The 27,776-nt window shown below is 44.1% G+C and overlaps 2 protein-coding genes across 2 annotated transcripts in view; one reads left to right on the forward strand and one right to left on the reverse strand.

Moving 5' to 3' along the window:
- Window positions 1–4,226, reverse strand: part of LOC135984238 (uncharacterized) — a 32,793-nt gene extending 28,567 nt beyond the window's left edge. The window contains exon 1 of the mRNA XM_065598915.1: window positions 3,411–4,226. The gene's annotated coding sequence lies outside the window, so the exon portion shown is untranslated. The remainder of the gene's footprint in view (window positions 1–3,410) is intronic.
- Window positions 1,192–27,137, forward strand: SNX18 (sorting nexin 18). The gene is made up of 2 exons (XM_005300855.4): window positions 1,192–4,605; window positions 24,741–27,137. The coding sequence occupies exons 1-2, from the start codon at window positions 3,042–3,044 to the stop codon at window positions 24,992–24,994; spliced, it is 1,818 nt and encodes a 605-aa protein (XP_005300912.2). The 5' UTR covers window positions 1,192–3,041; the 3' UTR covers window positions 24,995–27,137.
- Window positions 27,138–27,776: the final 639 nt, after the last annotated feature.

Here is a 27,776-nt window from a genome sequence, read left to right on the forward strand (position 1 = left end):
TAACCCTTGAGGGCTCAGCCAAATGCTAGTCCATCATTTAGCAGTAAGGCATTCCCTGGGAAATATCCACCCTCTAACTTCACCACCTCAACCAAGCTTCACAATCATCATTGCTGTGTACACTATTAAATTGTTTGTTTAAAACTTATACTGTGTGTGCACATATATATATATAAATTATCAGTTAGGGTATCTGGAATCAGCATAATTGTTTGGCTATATCTAGCAAATACCAGCCGATCTATTTGCCATTTGTGCAAAACAAAACAAAACCTAATCATTCATGCGTTAAGGTATCTACGGCTGCCTAGATAGCATTCACATACAGTAACTCCTCACTTAACATTGTAGCTATGTTCCTGAAAAATGCGACTTCAAGCGAAACAATGTTAAGCAAATCCAATTTCCCCATAAGAATTAATGTAAATGTCTCTAGAACCTAACCCCCCCCCCCCTTATTTACATTAATTCTTATGGGGAAATTGTATATATATATAGCCAAACAATTATGCTGATTCCAGACACCCTAACTGATAATTTAGCTCAGCTATTCATGACACCTCCTCCCTTCCTCTCATCTCTCTCCTAGAAACCTACTTGTTGCATATTGGACTACAAGAAGTGAATTTATCCCCCCAGAAAAGAAAACTAAAAACCAGACTTTTATGGAATAATCATGATATCCATATGTATAAATGAGTAACCTTACTGCGCTTATTATTGTGACATATGTCCTCCCAGTCCCCTCCACCTACTGTTTACTACCTCTCATTGTGTCATGTGTAAATGAGACCGTAAATTCTATAGGGCAAAACCAATATTCTTTGTTCTGTAAAGAGCCTAGCAAATTTTTGGCACTGTGCAAATAGCAAGTAATAATTTCAAACTGCTTCTAATCAGATAGATCCAGCAGTTGATTTTGAGTAAAAAGAGCATAAACACTTTTTTTTAAAAAACCAAACAGATGTAATATAAAGTTGCCTTTTTTGTTCTGCCCATCTGAAGAGATTTGTTAAAGCAAAAACACACACAACTGGCAAATTAAAAAAAAAAAGGCAAAAAGCAATAAAGCAAACAAACATAAGTGAAAATGTAAACAAAGTGCTACTGCTAGCTATGGAAAATAAGCCTAAAGAAACAGTAGCACATAGACGCATGTAAAGAACTACTAGCAACAAATGGATACAATTAAAGTGGCTGAATTTTTAAACATTTCAGAATTTAAAAGTGATGTAAAATATGTAAACTACTGCAACTCTGTTTTACAGTAATGAGATTTGCAAAACTTATAACTGTATCATGTCTAACTTCATTTATCATTTAAAAACAATTTTACTGAAGTTCTGTTCATTCAATTTAGGTTCTTATTACTCTGACGAGAAAAAGAAATATTGGCCAAAGTCAGAAAATACTCTTTTTACACAAAGATGAGAAGGAGGATTCATTAGAAAAAGTTATAAAAGAAATCATATATTTAAAAACCCCCTTTCCTTTATTTATAATATCCTAGATTGTTACAATTGGAAGAATTTAAAAAATATAAAATACCTGTTCCGCCATTTATGCTGGTTGTGTATCTTCAGCAATACACTCAACATAAAATTAAAACTAAAGCAGGCAGTTTAACTTCTGGTTCTCATGCCCTAAAGCCCTGCTCCTGTGATGAACTGTGAGCTGGTGGACCCATGTGTTCAGTAGAGTCCCATTGATGGCCTAAAATTGTTTGTGACCTGATTATCTGAAAGGTTGCCTCTCTCTCCACAAGACATAGTGGGAGAGTTGAGATCAGCAGGCAGGCTTCAGCTAGAACCTCACTGAAATGTGTTACTTTCTCATTAGGTCCACCAGAGCCTGGATTTGTTAATCTTCCAGATGTGCTGCAAAACAAATCCTTTATTCTTTCTTTTTTGCAAGCTATTTTGGAGGAAGGAGGCTGAAGATTGGGGTGGTTGCAAGGATAACAGAATCTTGATTTTTTATGAACACCAGTCTTACCATCAATCACATAAACCATTTTTCACAATGAAAGAAAAATAACATAAGGTGATGGCAATGAAGAACAACTGGATATCCCTTCACATTTTGATGCATTGAACGTCACATTGCATCACTTTGAAAGACAAGACAGCAATGAAGTGCACCCTACCGCAATACATGCCCCATTCCTTTAGTAATTTTGAAGTCAATATCACGAACTTTTTCTTTTTAGGAACTCCTCAATCCTGCATTATTTGTTCATAAAATAGGGGTTCTACTGTCTGGCGGGTATAGATGTGACAGCAGGCGGTGGTTGTGGTATTACATTCGTTTGTGTAGCGTAGCTGAAGAAAGAGAGGCCCGGCGTGTAGGATGGGAACTGTATTTTGTTATTTCGTATATTGATGAAACAAATGAATCAATGGACAAACGCAGGCGCCGCAAGCGCGTAAGACCCGAACGCTTGTCCCGCTGTCAATGGCTAGAAATGCGCCTGTCGCTGCCGGGTTTGGCGAGCCGGGGCTGGCCCGGCATCCCCGCCCCATCCTAGTGCCGAGGACGCCTGTCCCCTCCGCCCGCAGCGGTCCCCGCGCCGCCGCCCGGCCGGACACCAGGGGGCAGGCGGCGAAGGGAAGCGGCCCATCGATGGGGGCGGCTGCTCTGCGTTCGGCTCCTCGGCCCTGCCTCTCGGCTCTGGATTAGCTAGCGAAACTGGTTACGTGGGACAGTCCCCAGCCCGGCCCCCCTGCTCCCACCGCTGGGGTGAAGCGGGGTCTCGGAGGCGCCGCGCACAGCGCCGCAGCCGCGCTGCAAGGCTCCGCGGGCGGCTTCCAGCTGGGCACCGAGCGGGGGGCAGACGCCGCTGCGAGCGAAGCCCGGGCGCCCCGCAGCCAGCCGCCCGCCCGCCCCCACCGCCGGGGGGGAGCAGCAAGAGCAGGGGCAGCAGCAGCGGGCGGCCCCGGGCGGGAGGAGGAGGCGGCGCCGCCGCCGCCGCAGGCAGCACGGGGAAGCGACCGGGCTGCCCGGGAGGGCAGGGCTGGGTCCGGCCCCTGCCCGGCGGGGCCATGGCGCTGCGGGCCCGGGCGCTCTATGACTTCAGGTCGGAGAACCCGGGGGAGATCTCACTGCGGGAGCACGAGGTGCTGAGTCTCTGCAGCGAGCAGGACATCGAGGGCTGGCTCGAGGGGGTCAACAGCCACGGCGACCGCGGCCTCTTCCCGGCCTCTTACGTGCAGGTGATCCGGGCTCCGGCTGCGGAGCCGCCCGCCCCTGCCGGCGGGGCCCGCTACGCCAACCTGCCCCCCGGCGGCTTCGAGCCCCTGGTACCCCCGGCTGCCTTCAACCCCCCTGTCCAGCAGCTCCCCCCTCCGGCGGCGGCCGAGCCCTTCCCGCTGCCGCCCGCCTTCCCGCCCGCGCCCTACAGCGGCTCCTACCAGCCCAGCCAGGGCAGCGACGACGACTGGGACGATGACTGGGACGACACCTCCACGGTGGCGGACGAGCCGGGTGTGCTGGGCAGCTCCTACCCAGACTACGATGCGGCGGGGGGCGGCGGCCCCACCTCGGCCCGGTACCGCCTCTCCACCCGCTCGGACCTCTCGCTGGGCTCCCGCAACAGCCAGCAGCCCGGTCACCTCCACCACCACCCCGGCGGCGGGGCCAAGAGCTCCGCCACGGTGAGCCGCAACCTCAACCGCTTCTCCACTTTCGTGAAGTCGGGCGGGGAGGCGTTCGTGCTGGGCGAGGCCTCTGGCTTTGTGAAGGATGGGGACAAGCTGTGCGTGGTGCTGGGCCCCTGGGGGCCGGAGTGGCAGGAGAACCCCTACCCCTTCCAGTGCTCCATTGAGGACCCCACCAAGCAGACCAAGTTCAAGGGCATGAAGAGCTACATTGCCTACAAGCTGGTACCCAGCAACACCGGGCAGCAGGTGCACCGCCGCTACAAGCACTTTGACTGGCTCTATGGGCGCTTGGCAGAGAAGTTCCCTGTCATCTCTGTGCCCCACTTGCCCGAGAAGCAGGCCACGGGCCGCTTCGAGGAGGATTTTATCTCCAAGCGTCGCAAGGGCCTGGCTTGGTGGATGGACCACATGTGCAGCCACCCGGTGCTGGCTCAGTGCGATGCCTTCCGACACTTCCTCACCTGCCCCAGCACCGATGAGAAGGCCTGGAAGCAGGGCAAGCGCAAAGCCGAGAAGGACGAGATGGTGGGCGCCAACTTTTTCCTGACCATCAGCGTCCCCACCGGCCCTGCCGCTGCCCTGGATCTACAGGAGGTGGAGAGCCGGGTGGATGGCTTCAAGAGCTTCACCAAGAAGATGGATGAGAGCACCATGCAGCTCACCCACACCGCCAATGAGTTTGCCCGTAAGCAGGTCACTGGTTTTAAGAAGGAGTACCAGAAGGTGGGGCACTCCTTCAAGGGACTCAGCCAGGCCTTCGAGCTGGACCAGCAGGCCTTTTCTGCCAACCTCAACCAAGCCCTTGCCTTCACGGGGGAAGCTTACGACGCCATTGGGGAATTCTTTGCAGAGCAGCCCCGACAGGACCTTGACCCTGTGATGGATTTGTTAGCACTATATCAGGGGCATCTGGCCAACTTCCCAGACATCATCCATGTCCAGAAAGGTAACATCCCTGAGTCTATCTTTAACATGCCATTCAATCTCTATCTCTCTGTGGTGATGTAGGAACCAGGAACTCCTGAGTGCTAATCCTAGCTCAGTCCGTGTCAGTGGTTTTCAGTTAAAGCCTGTTGCATTTACTCAGGCAGAACTGCCACTGAGCTTAAATGCAATAATACAAAAGTTTCATTCCATACCACTTTAGTGGGAATTCTAACCGGTTAAAAGCCACAGGTCTGGGCCCTAAGCCAGTCGTCTTCATCTATAAAATGGGAATTAATACCTGCCTATGGTACAGATATGTTGAAGATCATTGAGTTTGTTTATAAAACATCCTGCAAATTAAGTGCTGTAAAAGCATCTATTAGTATAATTAATATCTTAAAACAGTTTAACTGATTTTTAAAGATTTAATCTGAAGTTACCTGAGAACATAATACAGTTATAATTCCTTCATCCCAACCTGTCAAGGCACTTTGCAAACAGTATTTACAAGAACCCATTTAGAAATATTCTCATTTTCAAATGGGCAAACTGAGCCACAGAGCAAGAATGACTTGCTTGAGGTGTCACAGCATAACCTTGTATTATGTGCACTTTACAATGCAAGGTTTTGAATTAGATATTGAAAGCAGCTGGTGTCTGGTCTGTTATGGCTGGACACTTAGGCCTGGTCTACACTTAAAACTCTAGGTCAATTTAGTTACATCACTCAGAGGTGTGAAAAATTCATACACCTCCCCCATTTCCTCCACCCTCCCACGGCTGTATAGACAGCACTGTCAATCTAGCTACCGCCTCTTGAGGGGGTGGATTTACTACTCCATCGACTGATGGAAAAACCCCTTTGATGGCTGTAGTAGATGTCTAAATTACGATGTTGCTGTAGCTGTGGGATTGTAGCACTTGTAGTGTAGACATAGCCTAAGGATCTACTTCGGTGAGTGTAATAGTTTGCTGCAGTGTTCTTATTTTAAATTTCATATTCTTCCTCTTGCTGTCTCAGCGGGTTCTTCTGTTCACTGTTGTCCTCGTAGCTACCACCTTCACCCTGAGATGTAAAAGTGTTTCAGAGTTTCTGAATGTTGTTTGTAAGACACTGGGATTCATTGGTGGGAAAGAAACTACCCTTCAATAGAAGGCGTGGCCAAACCAGGCTCTGTTGCAGTTGAATTGTGGCTTGTGGAGCCCCCCCACCCTTCACCATTCTCCGCCTACCAGATGTGGGGAGCTTCTGTCCTGTGGTGCGGGTAGGGGCTTCATCAGGAGCAGGGAGCACCTCATGAGGCAGAAGCCTCAACCCTGGCAGGCACGTGCTATGGCTCTCAAACTTCTGAAAATTATCGTATGCGGCTCGGAGGGCCAGTAAGTTTGGTCACCTCTGTCATATACTGTAAAAGAACTGGTTTCAGAGTAGCAGCCGTGTTAGTCTGTATCCGCAAAAAGAAGAACAGGAGTACTTGTAGAACTGTGTAACTAGTAACATTTTTCACATACATAAAACTTTGTTATGTTAAATCTTATTTAGATAACCTTAACTTTACAGTACAGACGCTATCCATACTAGACTCCTGACCCTGATAGGTCAGTTCCTAATGTAATCTAATCACTAATGCATTCTGTACAGTAAGATGCAGGGCATGAATTGCCGCCCCCAATGGTAGAAAATTTCATTTTATTTTTTCCTAAATGATGTGTCTTCAAGTTTTTGCTTTCTAGAACACCACCTCAGAACAAAGGCAAAACAGTTTGATTTGAAAGAGATAGGTATTTATAAAGTCCGTGTTGGAATCACAGATTTCTGGTAAAATCTGAGGAGCCAGAGTTCACAGGTATCACTGTAATACACTTCCAGCTTTGATGCAAGAGCAATTTTTGTTATGTGTCTTTTATGACAAGGAAAGACTCATCTAAATCAGATTTGTTTCACTGTAAAATTTTGGAGAATGACATTATTTCAAGAAAGAGGGGGAAATTTATGTTTTTTTTGTTTTGGAAAATTCCTCTCGTTGGCATTACCCTGTGATTAACTTACACCAGTGGTTCTCAAACTGTGGGTCGGGACCCCTTTGAATAGGGTCACCAGGGCTGACTTAGACTTGATGGGGCCCAGGACTGAAGCCAAAGCCCAAAGGCTTCAGCCCTGGGTGGCGGGGCTCAGGTTATAGGCCCCCTGCCTGGGGCAGAAGCCCTTGAGCTTCAGGTTCCCCCCTGCCCCCCCACCACCACCTAGGGCAGTGGGGTTCAGGCGGGCTCAGGCTTTGGTCCTCCTCTCCTGGGGTCATGAAGTACTTTTTGTTCTCAGAAGTGGGTCCTGGTGCAATGAAATTTGAGAACCCCTGACTTACACCAAATGTTTTAAAGTCAAAAAGGAGCTTGATCCTGGTAAAGTGCATTTGTTTTGGGAATGGAGAATTTTCAAGTGAGGAATTCAATAACTAATTTAAAGGAATACCATCAGTATGATTTAAAAAAACAAACACAAAAAACCTAAATATGTCATCAGTTTTCCAATAGAACACTGTTTAAGTAGTATGTACTGCAGCTTTACTTTTTTTTTTTTTAAATAGAGGTTTTTCTGCTGTGCTAGTGTTTTTTGGGAGGCTCATATGTGCAAGGCCCAAAAGCAACACATCATCAGTGGTCTCCAGTCTTTTTAAACCCAAGATCACTTTTTGAATTTAAGAGCAACCCAGGCTCTACCCTGCCATTCCCTAAGCGCAGCCCTGCTCACTTCATCCTACCCCCCCATCCCGGTCGCTATCTCTCCCCCACCCTCACTCTTTTTCACCGGGCTGGGGCAGGGGTTTGGGAGGGGGTGCGGGCTCTGGGCTGGGGCAGAGGGGATCACAGTGTGGGAGGGGGCTCCGGGCTGAGCCTGGGCCAGGGGGTTGGGGTGCAGGAGAGGTTTAGGGGTGCAAGCTCTGGGAGGGAGTTTGGGTGCAGGTGGGAGCTCCGGGGGCATGCTGGACGCTTCCGGGAGTGGTGTGGGGCTGGGGCAGGCAGCGAGCCTGCCTTTGCGGCAACAGGCAGCCCCTCGCAGTCGACTGGGAGAATCTCCAGGATCGACCAGTTGATTTTGATTGACCAGTTGGTGACCACTGCCATACATGCTTGTCCCAACTCATCTTTCTCTATATACATCATCTTTACCTTTTCAGTTTCATTTTAATCTTTGCAGCTGTTAGGAGTAAATTCACTCTCTTGTTGAACTTGGGGAAGTTCATGCAAATGAGCTTCTACCAGAATATTGCATGGGAGCGATACAGGTGACCATTAACAAGGCCCTCATTCTGCAGTTAGAGCCCCGGTGATGTCTGCACAGATCCAGTTGTAGGGTTAGGGACTATAACTGATTACATACAGTGTGTGGCAAATATACTAAGTAAATTAACTGGAAAATAAAAAGGGAGATTTTTTTTCTCCATTCTTTTTGCTCTAATAATCTTGGATTGTTTGTAGCGAGATGTAACTTTTTAATTACAAAGTGTAATTTTAGATGAAAGTGATTTTGTTTTTAAGGCTGACAGTGGCCCTTTAACGTCATAATCAGTAGAATAAAGAAAGCTGCCAGTATTAAAGAAGGTCCTGTGGCCGGTTTTGTTCAACATCTTTATTAATGATCCAGATGATGAGATTAACTGCACCCTCAGCAAGCTCGCAGATGACACTAAACTGGGGGGAGAAGTAGATATTCTGGAGGGTAGGAATAGGGTCCAGAGTGACTTAGACAAATTGGAGGATTGGTCCAAAAGAAATGTGATGAGGTTCAACAAGGACAAGTGCAGAGTCCTGCACTTAGGACAGAAGAATCCTATGCACCGCTACAGGCTGGGGACCGACTGGCTAAGCGGCAGTTCTGCAGAAAAGGACCTGGGGATTACAGTGGATGAGAAGCTGGATATGAGTCAGCAGTGTGCCCTTGTTGCCAAGAAGGCTAACGGCATATTGGGCTGCATTAGTAGGTGCATTGCCAGCAGATTGAGGGAAGTGATTATTCCCCTCCATTTGGCACTGGTGCGGTCACATCTGGAGTACTGCGTCCAGTTTTAGGCCCCCCACTACAGAAAGGATGTGGACAAATTGGAGAGAATCCAGCGGAGGGCAATGAAAATCATCAGGGGGTTGGGGCATATGACTTATGAGGAGAGGCTGAGGGAACTGGGCTTGTTTAGTCTGCAAAAGAGAAGAGTGAGGGGGGATTTATTGTCGGCCTTCAACTACCTGAACGGATTTCCAAAGAGGATGGAGCTCAGCTGTTCTCAGTGGTGGCAGATGACAGAACAAGGAGTAATGGTCTCAATTTGTAGTGGGGGAGGTCTAGGTTGGATATTAGGAAACACTATTTCATTAGGAGGGTGGTGAAGCACTGGAATGGGTTACCTAGGGAGGTGGTGGAGTCTCCATCCTTAGGGGTTTCTAAGACCCGGCGTGACAGAGCCCTGGCTGGGATGATTTAGTTGGTGTTGGTCCTGCTTTGAGCAGGGGGTTGGACTAGATGACCTCCTGAGGTCTCTTCCAACGCTAATATTCTATGATAAGGAGCTATGACACCCTGCCTCCTTCAACAAAATCATAGGTGTTTATAGCAGAGCTGTTGGATTGGCTGAAAAACATAGTCTTTCTGTGTTTAGTCTTCTGCTTTAAACAACATGCTACACATTTTGCAATAAACCCCAAAAAGACTACCCAGTTGACATCCTGGAAGAGTGGGCAGGTTTCATAAAGACGGGCTCCATATTTACTACTTCTATAATCAAGTCTCCACATAATCCAAGATGCATCACTAGAAAACTCATTACCTAGTCCCCAAAAACAATCCTGACAGAGCAAAAAATGGGGTCTGCTGTACCTGATGCACACCTGATCAGGTGGAGGCTCTAGTCTCCTTCCTTTTGCTATTTGCTCCATACACAGCTGCACATTGAAGTTTGGGGGCCTGGGCTTAGTGCAAGAACTCCTCCCACTGCTCCCTCTTTACATGATAGGGTGAAGATGTGGGGGAATACAGAAGCTGGCTCACAAGTGTTCATATGGTGCAGAAATAAGTGCATGGTACAAACAGAGGTCTGCATATGTGTCGTGTTTGAACATGGTTCAGCTGTCCTTTTGCACCACGTAGCCTGAAGCAGAAGTTTCAAAAGAAAGCCTCTCTCTAACCAGCCTCCCAAGTGGTCCCCCTGAGATACTGCAGCACCCAGAGTTCTAGCAGAGAGCGGTAATAGTGAAGGAAACTAAGGCCCTGTCTACACTACCACTTATTTCGGCAAAACTTATGTCATTCAGGGATGTGAAAAAAATACCTACCCCCGAGCAACATAGTTCTGCCAGCATAAGTGGTAGTGTGGACAGCGCTGTGTTGATGGGAGAGCTCTCTCCTGTTGGCATAGAGCGGCTACACAAGCAATCTTACAGAGGTGCAGCTGCATCGGTACAGCTGTGCCGTTGTAAGCTGGATAGTGTAGACATGGCCTAAAAAGAGCAAGAATGCTAAGGTGTGCTTCCTGTGCACCTTCCTTCATCTAATCTGAGAAGGATCTCAGCCTTTTTTGTGGACCAACTCCAGGGATCTCTCAACAGCCATTCCTATGCAGGGCACACCCAGTCTTCCTCCTGAGGGCAGCAACAGAGCCAAATAATGGCAGGCAAATGGTAATGGTCAAACAGGTGGCATGAGACATGTCCCTTCCCTTTCCCAGACCTTTGCAGGGAGCAGTACCATTAAAGGATGTAGCAAAGCAGGTACCACCTGTATCAAGTCACTACTATTGACTGTAGCATGCCCCTACTAACTTTTTCTGCTGCCTTCACCAGTCCACCCTGATCTGATGACCTTCAATAAATTCCTGAGGAAATCAGCATTCAAGATGGAGACACTCACCATTGTAGCCATCAATAAAAGCAGCATTTACTATAGAATTTCCATAGATTTGAAGGGGGCATATCTGCACATCCCTATTATTCTATCTCACAGAAAATTTCTTTGCTGCCATCCATAGGTGAAGCACTTTCAATAGAGGTAGTTGTCTTTTGAGTTAGTCAGAGCATTTACAAAAGTGCTGGGCGTCTTAGTGGCATCGCTCTGACAGGAAGGGAGCTATTTCTATCTCTTCCTGTAGGACCTGGCTGTTTGGAACTCCTAGATGCTATAATCATACAATCATAGACTGGCACCCCATTGAGTTAGGCACTGTACAAAACAGAACAAAAAGACAGTCTCTGTCCACAAGCCCTTACAGTCTAAGTCAGGGATCTCAAACTCAAATCCTCATGAGGGCCACATGAGGACTAGTACATTGGCCCGAGGGCCGCATCACTGACCCACCCCCCAAGCTGCCCCCGGCCCTGCCCCCACTCCACCCCTTCCATGAGGCCCCCTCCCCTGCCCCACCTCTTCCCCATCCCTATTCCAAGCCCTTCCCCAAATCCCTGCCCCTGCCCCGCTTCTTCTCCGCCTCCTCCCCTGAGCACGCAGCTCCCTGCTCCTCCCCCGTCCCTCCTGGAAAGTGCTAAGGGAAGAGCCTGGAGGTAGGCAGAGGAGCAGGGACGCGGCGCGCTGGGGGGGCGGGGAGCTTGGCGGCTGCAGGAAATAACTGGGGGGCCGCGGGGAGCTTGGTGGGCCACATGCGGCCTGCATGTTTGAGACCCCTGGTATAAGTAGTGATCAGCTCTTTCCAGAGGGAAAAAAACAGTAACAGACACTTGCCATTTCAAATCCTGGAAGAACACAGATTTGTCATAGCTAGGGCCCTACCAAATTCAGGGTCTATTCTGGTCAATTTCACAGCTATAGGATTTAAAAATTAGTCAGTTTCATGTTTTCAGATGTTTACATCTGAAATTCCATGGGGGTCCTGACCCAAAAGGGAGTTGTGGAAGGAGGGTCGCAAAGCTGTTGTAGCGGGATTCCCACCCTCACTTTTGTGTTGCCTTCAGAACTTCCTGCAACTGCAGGAGGTTCCTTGAGATGGAGAGGTGTCTGATCTCCCCTGTGCTGCTGGGAGTGCTCCAGCTGTGGACTCCTAGCTGCTAGTCCCGCCCGGGCTGGGGAGGGATAGGAGTAGCAGCTAGAAATCCCCAGTTGGGGCGCTCCCAGAAACATGGGGGAGGTCAGACATACCTCCATGAATCTCCTGTGGCTGCAGGAAGCTCTGGGGCTGCTGCCCAGCTGCGGAACTTCCTGCAGCAGGGGGAGGTACACGGAAGTGGGTCTGACCTCCCCAAGAGAGTGGCTGCACAGGGGAAGACCTCCCCAGCCCAGAGACTAACAGCTGGATCCCAAGAGCCCCTGGCTGGGGTGCCTCCAGCCCTGCACTTCTGCCTCTCCTCCAATAGCTAGATTTCATGAGGGAGGGCTTATTTCCTGGTCCATGACACATTTTTCATGGCTATGAATTTGGTAGGGCCCTCATCATAGGCAACTGATCATGAAAAAAGCCAGTCAATGCCAGTATAAATCAGTCATGTACTGTGGTTTCATAGACACTGTCAAACACAAAGTCCTCATGTCACAAGAGACATGAGAAGCTAAGAACTATATACTGGAATTTGAGACCATCAGTCTGTTCATGTGCTGCCTCAGGATTATGAACTCTCATGTAGATACTGTATGCCAGATTATGCATAAACTGTACAATTTCTGCAAGACATAGTGGCTTATATTTTCAAGAGTGATTAGTGGGTTTGGTTGCCTAATTTGAGACCACTTATAGTAGTCTGATTTTCAGAGGGTGGGTGCTGAACATTGCTAAAATTCAGGCCCATTTAAAGTGTCTCAAGGTGTATACTCAAACTTAGTCACTTCTGAAAATGTAGGTCATTGTCTGAAATGGTGTCAAAGTCAAAATCTCAGACTGTAGACAGGCCCTTGAAAAGACAGAACTGGACACTTCCAATCTTAGAACTGGACACTTAAGCAATGCCAACCTAGTGGGGTGTGGTACACACTTCAAGAGAGACTCAATACAGGGAACGTGAGTAAGAAAGGAAAACAGAAACAGCATCAACTAGCTGGAGCTTTTGTTATGCCATTAGCACACTGCCATCTAAAATGTGGCCTAGTGGATATAGCACTGGACTAGAACTCAGGAGACTTGGATTCTATTTCTGGCTCTGCTACTGGCCTGCTGGGTACTTGACCCTTGGGCAAATCACTTTGCCTCTTTATGCCTCAGTTTCCCCATCTTTAAAATGGGGGTGATGATACTGCTCTCCTTTGTAAAGTGCTTTTAGATCTGCTGAGAAGCGCTATATAAGGAATAGGTTATTGTATGATTATATTATGACAGATGCCAGTCCAGGCGTATTGCATATAAAGTCAATAGTACTACTTGTGAGTAAAATGTAAGCATGTGCTTAAATGTTTGCAGGACAAGGCCCTTTGCTGAAAATGACACGTAAGTCTAGCATATCTTAGGATAGTATATACATTTATTTTAAAATTGTTGAAGTTGAATTTTGAATGAAACTGAAAAGCAAACCGATCTAGCTTGTTACACACTGTTGTTGCACAGCAGTTTATTTTTTTCCCTTTTGTAGCTGGAGGTAAAATGTTCAATAGGCTGATATTTCTGTAGAGTTCCTTTCATTTATCTTGCTCTCACTTGCAGTCATCGTAGGTGATTTGAGGTACTTTTTAGCCTTATACTGCAGCTTAGACTAATTAAACATTCTTATTGGTGATGGTACTTGTCAAAAGTGGTATATTTACCTTTGTGGACTTTGAAATATTTCATCTCTAATTAGCTGTTTCCATTGATAATGTACATTGTCAAGTGTACTTTTAATAAAGATGAGGCATAGTGGCAGACGGGAGATCAGTCATCACAAGGTAATCAGTGATACTAAATATATCTGCAGAGGTCTCTTAAATCTGTGTTTAATATTTATATGACAGTAGCACCAAAGGACCACAGATGTAATTCCGAGTCCATTGTATTAGGGGCTATAAAGACACTGCCCTTGCCCCAAAGAGCTTACATCCTAAGAAGACAAGTGACGTTTGAAGAGGGGGAGTGTGGAAGGACAGGATTACAATCACATATGTACAATTTTTATTTACATTAGGCATTTTAAAAATAGAAACTCATTTAACACCATCTGCTCTCTATGTCATTAATTGGCTACATATAAACTGAATTAATGTAACATTAAGTCTAGAAGAAAAATTGGAAACCATAGAACTTTTAAACCCCTCCATCAATCACCTTTTATTATTTGCATGGTATCTGAATTGGATCTAGGTGTGAAGCTGATTTTACTAACCTTTTGCGCTGAAATATGTGTAGCAGTTTCCTATGAACATCACACCTGCTGTGACTGGAAGTGCACCCAATGTAAGCAATCCCCTACTTAATCTGATCATTGAGTAGTGAATCAAAGTGTGAATTTAAATGGTTAGTACAACATTAGTCCTTTCAGCTTTTGAGTCCCAATTTTTGAGAGTAACTATTTTCTTCTAATATCATTGTGAGCAGTGGATGAACAAGCAGGCATCGAAAAGAAAGAAGTCACACTTCTTAACTATTATGTCACTGCAGACTCTATGATATCAGTATGCTGAATTGGGCCCCAGTCTTGCAGATATTTACAAATGTGAGTAACTTTTCCCAGCCCCTTAGCCCAAGCCAGCTGGCACAGGCCAGCCCTGGGTGTCTTAACTGCAATGTAGACAACCCATTTGACTCCAAAACCTGATTCTAGGTTAGGGTAGTAATTGGTTCCTTCTTAGTTACTATGCTCTCCGTTTTTCATTATGACAGCTTTGCTGTATATTCAACACTTAAGGCTGAGAGAGATTTTCTGTTTTTAACTTAAGGCAAAATACCTTATTAAGCTATTTTCTGTCATATAACCTGGTTAATGTACAGAATATGCAAGATCATTTACTATGAGCAAATTTCTCTAATCTGTGCTGATGACATTAAGAAAATAGTCTGTCAATAGTGAAATCCCTTGTACCACTTCATACCTTCATTTTGAAGCGCAAGAGGAGAGTATTCTTTTTTTTTAAATTCCATTTTAAGAAAGTAAATGGGAATTGTAAAAGGCTCCTTGATGATATTTAGCTTCAACTGCACTGTCTGAGGGGTCTCAAAGTACTGTACAGATGTTAATGAATGTGAATCTTCACAATATCTATGTGAATGGCTAATATTCCTCTTTTAAAATGGGGAAGCTGACTAGAGTGGAGGCTAAAACTTGATTATTGTAAACCCATATACAGTATCCCTGAGCAGTGTGAGGGGCAACATGAAATTGACATAATTCTTGATGGTTTTACTGCTGTTGGTGTACTGCACAGATGTAGTGAGACTGTCTAGAATTAGAGAGACAAGGTGGGTGAGGTAATGTCATTGGATTGGTGAAAGACAAGCTTTCAAGTTACACAGAGCCCTTCTTCAGATCACAAGAGCTCTGTGTAACTCAGAAGTTTGTCTGTTTCTCCAACAGAAGTTGGTCTAGTAAAAGATAGACAGAGTGGGTGAAGTACTCTAATATCCTGGGACTAACACAGGTACAACAGCACTGCAAACATTGTCTAGAATTGGATTAGTTTTGGGCTCTGTTGGTTGGCAAACCTGTGTAGCAGAGGAACTGAAGCTCTCTATAGACTCAGGAAGAAGACAATGCTTGGATTTATTGGTCTGTTTCAATGGGCTTTCTTTGCAACTGTAGGGACTATAATTATATCTGTATAATGTCTTCACTTTTGCAGTAATTGCTTGCTTTGGACCTTATGCTCAACAAGGAAGCTGTGTACTTGCCAGTGGAGAAGGGATTTTAAATCCTTTTGATAAACAATGGACTGTGAATTTGGGGTAGATATCATGGCTGCTATTTTGACACCATCAGCTCAGGATTAAACAAAGACCGTGAATGGCTAGCTAACTACAAAAGCAGTTTCTCCTCCCTTGGTGTTCACACCTCAACTACTAGAAGAGGGCCTCATCCTCCCTGATTGAGCTAACCTCGTTATCTAGACTGATTCGTGCCTGCATATTTATACCTGCCTCTGGAAATTTCCACTACATGCATCTGACAAAGTGGGTATTCACCCACGAAAGCTTATGCTCCAATAAGTCTGTTAGTCTATAAGGTGCCACAGGACTCTTTGTCGCTTTTTATCATGGCTGCTGTTACTGAGGAAACTTAATATGCAGATTCAGGTAGCTCTTCTGTGAAGAATGAGCAGGCAGTTTAAGGTTAATTTGCTCTCAGCCTTTGCTGAGAGGTCACTTCTGCTCTCAGAATCTTCTAGTGAGTGGGATGAATACATCACATAAAAACTCAGTTGTCCTCTGAGAGTGAAAGGTAAATCAAGTTTCATGTATGCATTCATGGGCTACCAAATGTTTGTCTTTTCAGAACTCCAGGCCAGACATTGTAGTAAAATAGTCTGAGGGTTTGGATCCTAGATAAGAAAAAAGTGAGCCTGTTTCAAATTGCATTTTTCATTTTTGCAACTTTGTATATAATACTGTAAAAGTGATATGGTAAGTGAATGGATATCTGTGTTCTCCCTACGTGGTAGAAATGGCCTTATTTTAAAATAGCTTGTTTTAATATAAGGAAGGCAAGGGAAAGGAGAGGTTAGAGTTCAAGGTTACCACTTTAAAAGCACACTATTCAGTATTCAAGAGGAATCCGGGAAGCCTACTAGTAGCCCTGCAGATTTAAAATAAGGGTCAGTTTGATGGCAGCAAAAAGTTATATTATTTTACTCTAATAATCCGGCAAGTTGTATTGCATAGTTTACTGATTGGATAGGGATAAAGGATCATTACAGACCTTTTTATTTTCACCAGATTTCACAGTTGTAACCACTGAAAGATATTCTTTGTTAAATTTAGAGTTTCTTCAAAGACCATCATGTTTTCTGACTCTCATTTAGTTTGCTTTTGAGAGAGCAGTATTTCTGAGGAACTTTTGTACTTCTGCACAGACTCATCAGGGAGGATTTCCTACTGAAGCTCATTGGCTGGTGGACTTCTCAAAGGAGGCATTCAAGAATGTGGCATTCCTTGTTTTTACCATACTTTTCACTAATACAAAGGCCAGACCATTCAAGCTCCCCTGATTTTTCCCAGCTCTGTCATTCTGTGACTACTGCCTTTTTACTACTCACTCAAAATGTGTCTATTGGTTATTTGAAGTTGATGTATTATCTTGCTCAGAAAAGAGCACTGAGTGAGTGATTGTTTGGTCCTCTTTCCAAGTTGCCTGGCTTGGATGCCACACTGATAGTTTCTTTAGGAACAGCTAAGCTCTATAAGCCTGGTTAGTGAAAGATAGGGTTACCATATTTAAAAAATAAAAAAAGAGGACACTCCACAGGGCCCTGGCCCCACCCCAACTCCACCCATTCCCCACCCCTTCCCCAAAATCCCCGCCCTAACTCCCCCTCCTCCCTCCCAGCCACGCGAAAAGGGCTGCCCAAGCGCTACCGGCTTCATGGTTTGCCAGGCAGCCCCCAGACCCTGCGCCCCTGACCGGCGCTTCCCCAGCGCAGCTGGAGCCCGGGAGGGGAAGCACCCAGCCGGGGATGCAGGGTCTGGAGGCTGCCCGGCAAACCATGAAGTCGGTAGCGCTTGGGCTTCGGGCAGCCCCCAGCCCTCCAGACCCTGCGCCCCCGGCCGGGCACTTCCCCTCCCGGGCTCCGGCTGCTGTGCTCCTCCCCTGACTCTTCGGCTCTGTTTAAGAGCCGAGATGCCCGAGCGCTACCGGCTTTGGACCCCAGCCACCAGCCGGGCACTTCCCCTCCCGGGTTCCAGCTGCTCTGCTCCGGCGGCGCAGGGTCCGGAGGCATGGGGGCGGCCCGAAGCCGGAACGCTCGGGCAGCTCGGCTCTTAAACAGAACCGAAGAGTCAGGGGAGGAGCAGAGCAGCCGCGGGAGGGGAAGTGCCCGGCCGGTATTTTCCCGGACATGTTCGGCTTTTTGGCAATTCCCCCCAGACGGGGGTTTGATTATCAAAAAGCCGGACATGTCCGGGAAAAACCGGACGTATGGTAACCCTAGAAAGACCTATGGTCTTGCATGAGAGGCAAAACATGCAACTCTCAACTATTGTTTCTTTTCCTCACTTTTTTCTCTGATTCCAGTTAAAAAAATGGTATTGCATAAAATAGCAATACTGGTACCATAATGTGGAGGAGGATATTCCTGTAGTCCTTTCCTTGTTGGAACTCTGCCCCTGCTTCTCATGTTACATACCTTTTGTACAGTTGTTTTTAAAGGAATCTCTAATTTGAAGGGTAAAGTAAGGACTTCACTTGATTGATAAGGATCTGATATTTGCTGAAAACATACAGGGTTATAATAAGCAAGCTGACCAGTTTTAATTTGTCACTTATCTCTGGCTCATGTTGAAATAGATCTTATTCAAATTATCTGTCTTGAACTATATTAGCAGAATCACAGCTCGGTTGCCAATATAAGACAGAAATATTATGGTCAGAGGATCTTTGTGTGTTACCTTGTCAGTTCTTACAACCAGAGTTTGGTGGGAAAGTTTAGGAGTACCAGGTATTGGTGATTTGATAGTAGGTACACTTTCCTGTAAGTTGGTAGTGAACCAAAGACTCACCATGCTGTCAGAAAATATTCACTGCTGCTTCAAGTGCCATCTTTCGGAGAAGATGTATACCCACTGTGACAATGCGGTTCTGGCGGAACCCAACTGAGAGTGCCAACTCAGGACAAATTGCTCAAATAGGGCAGTTACAGCCCAAGGCTGGGGTTTTTTCCACCTCTAAGGCAAACCAAACCAGCCAGACTAAGAGGACTTCAGTCTCACCCCACTGGCTAACTGCAAGTCTCACAAGCAATCTCCTTAGACACTCCAGTTTCCCAGTATTACCACCAGTACCACTCGTTATGGGGACAAATGGTTATGAAAACCAATACCCCAGTAAAAGAAAAAGGTTCTCCTGATCCCAAAGGACCAAGCCCCAGACCCAGGTCAATATGCAAATCAGATCTTACCCACAAATCACGCTGTTGCCAATCCTTTAGAATCTAAAATCTAAAGGTTTATTCATAAAAGGAAAAAGATAGAGATGAGAGTTAGAATTGGTTAAATGGAATCAATTACATACAGTAATGGCAAAGTTCTTAGTTCAGGCTTGCAGCAGCGATGGAATAAACTGCAGGTTCAAATCAAGTCTCTGGAATACATCCCCCACTGGGATGGGTCCTCAGTCCTTTGTTCAGAGCTTCAGTTTGTAGCAAAGTTCCTCCAGAGGTAAGAAGCAGGATTGAAGACCAGATGGAGATGAGGCATCAGCCTTATATAGTCTTTTCCAGGTGTAAGAACCTCTTTGTTCTTACTGTGGAAAATTACAGCAAAATGGAGTCTGGAGTCACATGGGCCAGTCCCTGCGTACTTTGCTGAGTTACAAGGTGTATCTGCCTTCTCTCAATGGGTCCATTGTATAGCTGATGGTCCTTAATGGGCCATCAAGCAGGCTAGGCAGAGCTAATCTCAGCTTGTCTGGGATGTCACCCAGAAGCATAGCAAGTTTGCCATACAGACAGTATAGAGCCAATATTCGCCATACAGACAGTATAGAGCCAATATTCATAACTTCAACTACAAAACTGATACACACATATAGACAGCATAATCATAACCCGTAAACCATAACCTTGTCCTAGACACCCCATTTGACCCCCTTTATACAAGATTTGGGTGCCACTACAGGACCTTGGTTGCAACAATGATCTATACGGTCCCAGTTTATGTCAATAACGTCACACCCACTCACTTGTGGTTAATCCCATAATTCTGAACAGTTTGTATTGTTGCTGTATGCTGTTAATGCATTATTGTTTTACCTTACAGGTGACTGTTTCAGTAGTGAATGATACATTCTCTGTATAGCTTGTGCACCCAATGGCATTTCTAATGTGGTAAGGACCCTCCATGTAAAAGGGGGGAAAAATACTTATTTTTGTCCTGATGTGAACAATGTTCACAATGGTTTGCTTTGCTTTGTTTTGAGAATTATATTGTCTCTTCCCTGTCTGCTCACAGCCACAGACATTTGCACTGCAAGCCCTTTTACTGTCTCATTCCACTTTCTTTTGCTGTCTCAGAGCTTCTATATGGACCAGATGTGGCAACTTTGTAATACGTTTCACAGCTGGAAGCATTTATTTTTGGTAGGAATTTTAAATTGTCAGTCTTCTTGGCTGCTAGTAACATAATTATAAATCTTCCTTATTAAATCCTGTTCCATCATTGCATTCTCTAGTCTCCTCTTTCATTACAATACAACATCAGAACATGAGGTTTTGTTACTGGAACCTGTGGTCCTTAAGCCTCTAAGGGGTATCTGTTGAACATCCAACTGTTTAGCATTGGACCTTGGATTGAGGATTACAAAAAATAGCATTTCCATCTTTACATCATTTCCCCCCTCCTTTTTTCAGTTCGGTGATGCAGTTTTTTCTAGTGCTTTTGATCCATGCCCTCTTTGCTATTTGAGGGCTGATCCTAATCACCTAGAACTTGAATTCAAAGCTGGATAACAAAAGCTCAGTTGGCTTTAGAACCATGAGCAGGAGTTTCTAGATTTGTAATACTTGGAAGTAGAAAAGTAATATTTTGGTCATCTAGTCCATCTCTCCTACTAATAATCCTATACTTTGGATCAATGGTACTATATATAGAAATGAAATGGATTGCATATTCTATTATACACACAAAAATACATTAAAAGCATGTTATGGTTGCAAAATAAGCACTCAAAAATTAGGAAATGCCAAAATTAATATCTTCACAGGCATCAATGTGCACAATTTTAGATCAGCCCCATTGTAATGTCCCTCCTGCTAATATAATAATACTGCTATTATATTGTACTGCTATGAATATATTTCATATTATTCTCTATGCCATACCTTAAGGATCCTAACATCTTGTTTTTTCCTCCCTCCCCCCCCCCGTACACTTAGCAGAAATCTTCATGTCTTGATGCACCATAACGCAATGACTTCTTCCAGACTTTTTTTTTTTTTTTTTTTTTTTAAGTGTGTTGCAGCCCTGCCTGATTGTGTTCTTTGCTTTGCCACAGCATTTTAAAGTAGATTAAAAAAATTATAAAGAGTAAAGGTTTGCCCTGGTGTCCTGGCCAAACTTTCTCTGCCTTCTCCCCTCCCTAGTTGTTAACAAGCAATATTCCATGCTGTCATCACCCTCAAATGTGGCTATATATCAGGGTTATAGGCCCCAATAGTTCTGCAGTTGCATCTGCATGAGTGGACCTTAACATCCCTTGTGCAGAGCCTCATTGTAATCAATTAGGCTCTTCTCAGGCTCATGGGTTCACCTGTGTGGATCCAAATGGGGCTATAGTGAAGTGTTTTGAGACCCTTTGGGCTGAAATGTGCTACATAATTGCAAGAGGTTATTACTGAGAATGCAAAAGCAAATCAGTTTTTGTTAGGATTAATTTCACTAGGCTCAGTTTTAACTAATTGTTAAATCATGTTATAGAGTGAATGTCAGTTTGCTTTATGCTTAATGCTGTTTAAAAATAAATAGAACCTCTGTTTTTGGTAATCAAATAGAGATCAAACTGACTTTTTCCCCTTTTATTCTTTTTAGGTTAGTTGAAGGTTAATTGCTTTCTTAGTATATTACTCTAAATCCATGAATTTTTATAAAGCAAGCAAGTTTGTGTGTAAAGATATGCACTCATTACATGTATTGCTGACCTAGGGCTAGAATCTGTTCTATTCTAGATGTTAATGGAGAATTCTGTTATAGTACCTGCATGAATCCTGCTGCATTAGGTCAACAATATCAATTATTCTAAAAATTCTACTTAGGATCCTTTTTCTAATTGTATTTGGATTTTAATGATCAATATGACTTCAACACTCTTTACACTTATAAAATTTTCTGGTTTTATGTGTGAACTATAAATATAGAGAAGTTGTATTAATGTGGAATTGTTTGAGGAGAGCATGTGCTATAAAGTGAGTATTAAAAAACTAGCAATACTTATGACTCTTGGTGTGTAAGGTTTCTAAAAATCAAATTGGAAGATAATTATTTGGATATTCTGTATGTCGCATAACAATATTTCCCACATTGCAACTGTAGTATGATCAGATTAAACAATTCCATCTGGCTTCTTTCTGCACAAGCCCCAAATTACATTTTTTTTTCCCACTGAAAGAAGTATAATTGCTTGCAAAGAACACTGAAATCAATGGAGATTTAGGAGTATATTCTACCTGACTCTTGGAAGGGGACAGTCTATAGGCATAGGCAAGTGTTCCATAGCTCGCTGTGCCTCACATACAGGGGGTTTGGTTTAGTTTTTTAGATGGACCAGGGTAGAGTGAGTATGAGACCAATGGATTGTTTTAATAGCTGATTTGTGGGCCAGTACCCACCTCTTCATTGGAATGCATTATCTATGCGAGCTATTGCAGCTCTGAAGTTGTAGGAGTTGGTGCAGAGCAGCTCTAGCACTACTTCCGGCATAACTACGGTGTGTACGGTGTGGACTTTTCACACTCCTGAGTGACGTAATTATACTGATATAGGTCTGCAGTGCGGACCAGATCCAAGTATATCTAGTGGAAGTTTTCCAGTTCCAGGAACAGTATTTTAATCTGTTTTTATTGATAGTTAGCCTGAACTCCTTCAGTGTACTTTGTCCTGTATTCACCGGGGTGAGGGAGAAAGATATTAATATCTACTTCTGTATTTCTTAGCTCTTAAAGAGATATATTGCAATAAACTTCCCAGGTTCTTTGTGTATTAAGTATTTAACCCCACTATACAGAACATAAGAGCTGAATGGTACATTTGAACACTCACTGAAATTTGAAAAGATAAGTCTCTTAATGACATCTTCTTTTGTATGTAGGCTGAATTCTGTATGTTCAAGACTATTCTAACGGCATTCATGTAGGCTTAAGATTCATCTGTCTAGTCAGTGTCTTGCAATATTTTGTTTTCCCTACTGTTAATGTAGGTGTTCTCTTATCTTTCTTTAAAAAGCATACTGACTGATTTAAGATATTGAAATATAAATACAGTATTTATAGCCGCTCTGGGTTTGATAGGGCATAGAACCCAACTTCAGCAAAATAAAATCTTAGAGCCTTTATAAAAAAAAAAAGGCTTATTTTTAGCTATTTTCTTCATTATCTGTCAATCCAATCAGAAAAAGTTGCTTATGTAATGCTTCCCATGGTTAATTTTTGAGGTATTTAGAGCAACTCTGTATTGGTAAAATCCTATGACTACAGCTACTTATGGTATGTCTACACTACATTGGCTAGGGCACTGCTGTACTGCTGTAGCACCATAGTGTAGACACTTCCTATATTGACAGAAGGGTTTTTTCCATTGGTGTATTTAATCCACCTCTCTGAGAGAGGATAGCTAGATCAACAGAAGAATTCTTCCATCTACCGATCTTCAACTACAGTGGGGGCTAGGTCAACCTAACTATGCTGCACAGGACACAAAATTACATTCCCTGAGCAGTATAGCTATGTCAAATCTAATTTTTCATTGTAGGCCAGTCTTTAGATCTAGATCTCAAAGGCCCTGCTCCTGCTGCTGGGATTACTAAACTGTGGGTATGACATCTCTACAATTGATTTTCTGGAATCTCTGCTTTACCTTCTAGACCAGTGGTTTTCAAGCTTTTTTTCTGGCAACCCAGTTGAAGAAAATGGCCTGCAATCCATCGGAGCTGGGGGCTGAGGGGCTTGGGAGGGGCTCAGGGCTGGGACAGAGGGTTGGGGTGCAGGAGCGAGGGCTGCGGAGTGGGGATGGGAATGAGGGGGTTCAGGGTGTGGGAGGGAGTTTTGGATTGGGGCAGGGGGTTGGGGTGCAGGAAGGGGTCAGGGCTCTGGGCTGGGGGTGCAGGCTCTGGGCTGGGGCCAGGGATAAGGGGTTTAGGGTTCAGGAGGGGGCTTTGGGCTTGGGGAGACTCAGGGCTGGGGCAGGGCTCTGGGCTGGGGGTGCAGGGTTAGGGACAAGGGGTTTGGGGTGCAGGAAGGGGCTCCAGGTTTGGGGGGCTCAGGACTGGGGTAGGAGATTGGGGTGTGGGGTTGGAATGCAGCAGAGGGTCAGGGATCTGGGCTGGGGGTGAAGGCTTTGGGGTGGGGCCAGGGATGAGGGGTTGGGGTACAGGAAGGGGCTCTGGGTTTGGGGGGGCTCAGTGCTGGGGCAGGGGATTGGGGCACAGGGGCAGGGGATTGGGGCACAGGGTTACCTCAGGCTGCTCCCGGTCAGTGGCTCAGTGTGGGTGCTAAGGCAGGCTTCCTGCCTGTCCTCGCACCGCGGACTGCACTGTGCCTCGGAAGTGGCCAGCAGCAGGTCCAGCTCCTATGTGGTTCTCGCCCGCAGGCACCGCCCAAACCGACCAATGGGAGCGTGGAGTTGGTGCTCGGGGCAGGGGCTGTGCACGGAGCCCAGTGGCCCCCCTGCCTAGGAGCCGGATCTGCTGCTTGACGCTTCCGGGGCACAGCGCGGTGTCAGAACAGTAGGGACTAGCCTGCCTTAGCCGGGCAGCATCGCAAATGGGACTTTTAACCGCCCCGTTGGCGGTGCTGACCAGAGCCACCGCAACCCAGTGTCTTACATTCCGTGACCCAGTACTGGGTCATGACTTGCAGTTTGAAAACCACTGTTCTGTAGCATAATAGTTCAGTTTCAGTGATCCCTTTCACAAGTTTGTTTAAATTTATTAAACCTTGGTCACTGACATCAGTTCCTCTTTTCTTCAGTTAAACTTTTGTAAGAAAGCACTGAAACTGTTATAACAGTTTATTGAAACTGAAACTGTTAACAGTTTATTGTCTACATATTTTTGAGAGATAGAGTATGTGGCACAGATATTACTGTGTTTACGGCTGCTTATCTTTACAGCTAATGAGTTTTAAGTTATCCTAAATACAAGTTTCTAGACGTGTGAAATGCCTGAGAGGTAGGTAATAGCTGCATTGCAGATTTAAGTACACATCTGCAGCTGTGTAACAGAGAGAATGAGAGAGAGAAAGGACTTTTAGTATGCCAGAGAATTTGAATATATTGGTAAAGTACAGTAGTTAAATCTATAGTTAAATCTATTTAGTTCAATATTCCTTTTTTGTTCTTTATACAGGAGCCCTTACCAAAGTAAAGGAGAGTAAGCGGCATGTGGAAGAAGGGAAGATGGAGGTCCAGAAGGCTGATGGTATTCAAGATCGCTGTAACATTATTTCTTTTGCCACCTTGGCAGAAATTCATCATTTCCACCAAATTCGAGTGAGGGACTTTAAGTCACAAATGCAACATTTCTTAAAACAGCAAATACTTTTTTTCCAAAAAGTGACGCAAAAGTTAGAAGAAGCTCTTCACAAGTATGACAGTGTTTAATCTCCTAACTTAGAATTGTGGACTGTTCAGAGTATGAGAGTGATTTAAGCAGCAGAGTAAAAATCACTGTTATGGAGGAACTGTTGCCAACTGTTGGTGGTACAAGAATGGTTTTGTGTTCATCTGGAGTCCCAGCTGAATCTCTAATTAAGTAAGAAGGAAATGGTTAATATGGCTATGTAATAGAAACAGTACCACACATTGTAACTAAATTATACTGTTTATGCCTACACTACCATTGTAACTTTTTTGAAATAATGATTATACTATTTGCCTTATTGCTTTTTGAAGTATGATATTTTAGTGCATACTTTGTAGACCTCAAAACCTTTTGGGTCTTTAAGCTGGCTAGATAAAAGCCTGCTTCAGATGCCTTTTTATTCTCCTAGATTTGGATTTCCTAAATTCAACCAATTCTCTGTTTACAAACTCCTACTAGAGCAGCTATGCGACTTTGTGCCTTTAGACTTTTGATTTTTCCTTTTCTAGCAAGCCACATTTTTATGACTGAATGAAGGGTTGGTGCCTGTGACAGGAATGGATTATGAAATCTCATATTGACTGAAATAATCAGCTGCCACCATCTAATTGGCACAGCAAGTATTGTCCTGTGATAAATGTTGGCTCAAAAAGCAGGATTTAAAATCAATTCACACTTTCTTAGAATTGAAAATGAAGACTATTTATTACATTTGCCAGAACCTTAAACATACAAGTGAAGAGTACAGCACCACTGTATTCCCTTTCTTACCATGATTACATAGTGAGGGGTTTTATGTTAGAATACATTATTGTGAGTAGAGACTTGGAGAACTAATCTAATAGAAGCAGAGGAATGAAATGTGTCAAGGGACCATGTATACAGGCGAAGTGACTAATACTTGTTTGTGTACTTGATAGCTGGAGATGATTGCTCATTGTTTGGCTATTGATTCAGTGTAAATTCAAATACAGACCTACATGGTCAATTGAGACTCCACTGTGATTCACTGGTTTACTAGGTCACAAATTTTCAGGGATGTTCAATGGTATAAATGGTTTGAAAGCAGTCTTGGCTGAACTGACTAGGAAACGGGAAGCATTTCTTATATTTATAACACCCAGTTAGAACTTAACTAAACTATTGTCTTGCTTTTTTGTATATGGATTTTTGCAAAGTTGATTGTGTGTGTATACACACAAACAGTGTCTCAAAATAACAGTTATCTGATCTTAACCAAGGAAATCAGTCTAAACTTTATCCTTAACCTACCAGTTCACTTTCTGAAGGTCACTACGAGAAAGTTGGTCTCCTTCCTATAAACAAGAACCAAGGAAACTGAATTTAATTCACACACACACACACACACACACACACAGCTAGCTTAAAACAAACAAAAGCCAGGAAACTAGGCAGTTGGGATATCGTTCAGATGGAGTACAAAATATTAACCACCTATACCTTAGAAATCCAGCAGTTATCTGACTGGATCGTGCCAACTGTAATAGGTTAAAAACCCCACTGCTGTTAGATGGAGAGAGAAAAAAAAAAAAGCAAGCAGCCACATTTTCACAAGATTTTTGGATTGCCCTGCGCTGATGGTTAGTCAACAAAGCTATTTCAGGAAGAGGTTTGCTGACAGCAGTGATACTGATAAACAAAGAAAAAAACAACACTTTGTTAAAATAAAAGGACAACCAATAAGGAAAGAAACTGTTTACAAGAGAATTGCAAACAATGTTGAGGAAATAAAAGTACTTGACATTGTCATAATGCTGACTCACCATCCTTAACCTTCCTCATAGTAGCTCATTGTAGGGGTAGTGGTCTCCGAACAATAGCTGATCTTATTCCCAGATATGGTTTACTACATACTTAAGAGAGTGATGGGTTAGGTTTGGAGTTTCAGTCTGTGCTTGGTTAAGCCAGATACTGTTTTAATAAATATTTATGTGGTAATTATATGAGGCTGTAATCAAATTCATTCAGCTTGAACAGTTAAAAGACTTCAGAAAATTACCTTGGTCCAATTAAAGATTTTAGGAACTTAACAGTACTGAAATGTTCATATCCAAGAGAAAATGAAGCTGTTATGTTATATACAGTACAACATTATCAGAATGGTACAGTTTCCACAAATAAACTGTCATGCCCTTCCTCTCATTCTCAGTTTTGTTTTGTTTTTTCAGAGGGGGACATTTTTAAATTTGACACTATAAATAAGACTGAACTAAATCCTGGATCTGAATCTCTTCAGACTTTGGAATGATTCAAATCCAGGTCCAAACTTTGCGATTCTGGCCCATTTTTGTGGTAAATCTTTTGTAACTTTTTAGTTGGTCTTAGGTGAGAAAAAAGGTTGCTTGAATATCTTGGTTGACTAAAGTCAGTGAGATGCCTTTTTTTTTTTTTTTTTGTTAAGTACCCTTACATTGGAAAAAGGTAAACGAGAATACACTTAATTTTACTTATCATGAGGAGTCCAAACTCAGTTTAATTTAAAATACCCTCTTGGTAAAGAAGTAACATACTGAATAACTGTCAATGAATCTCTGAACACTGAAGGATGTGGTCCAAGGCCCAAATGTACTCAAGATGGAACTATATTCTTTGGTAGGGTCCCTGGATTCTGTGCACTCTGGTGCAGCAAACTGAAAATCTTGCAGCAGCTTTTTTAAATTAAAAATAATTGAATTAAATATGGAATAGGACAAACCAGGACAGGAGCCTCTGTTTAATGTTAAATTCCAGTTGTTTTACAGTGTCTCTGCTTTTTCAGTTTTTAATGTGTCAGATATTTTT

The sequence above is a fragment of the Chrysemys picta genome, chromosome 6 (genome assembly GCF_011386835.1).
Source record: "Chrysemys picta bellii isolate R12L10 chromosome 6, ASM1138683v2, whole genome shotgun sequence".
NCBI lineage: Eukaryota > Metazoa > Chordata > Testudines > Emydidae > Chrysemys > Chrysemys picta.

What these genes read in the sequence shown, in the direction of transcription:
- SNX18 (XM_005300855.4), top strand. Translation starts at nt 3,042, where the DNA reads ATGGCGCTGCGGGCCCGGGCGCTCTATGACTTCAGGTCGGAGAACCCG. An exon ending in CATCATCCATGTCCAGAAAG is followed by an intron (nt 4,606 to 24,740) that starts GTAACATCCCTG and finishes TTCTTTATACAG; the next exon opens with GAGCCCTTACCAAAGTAAAG.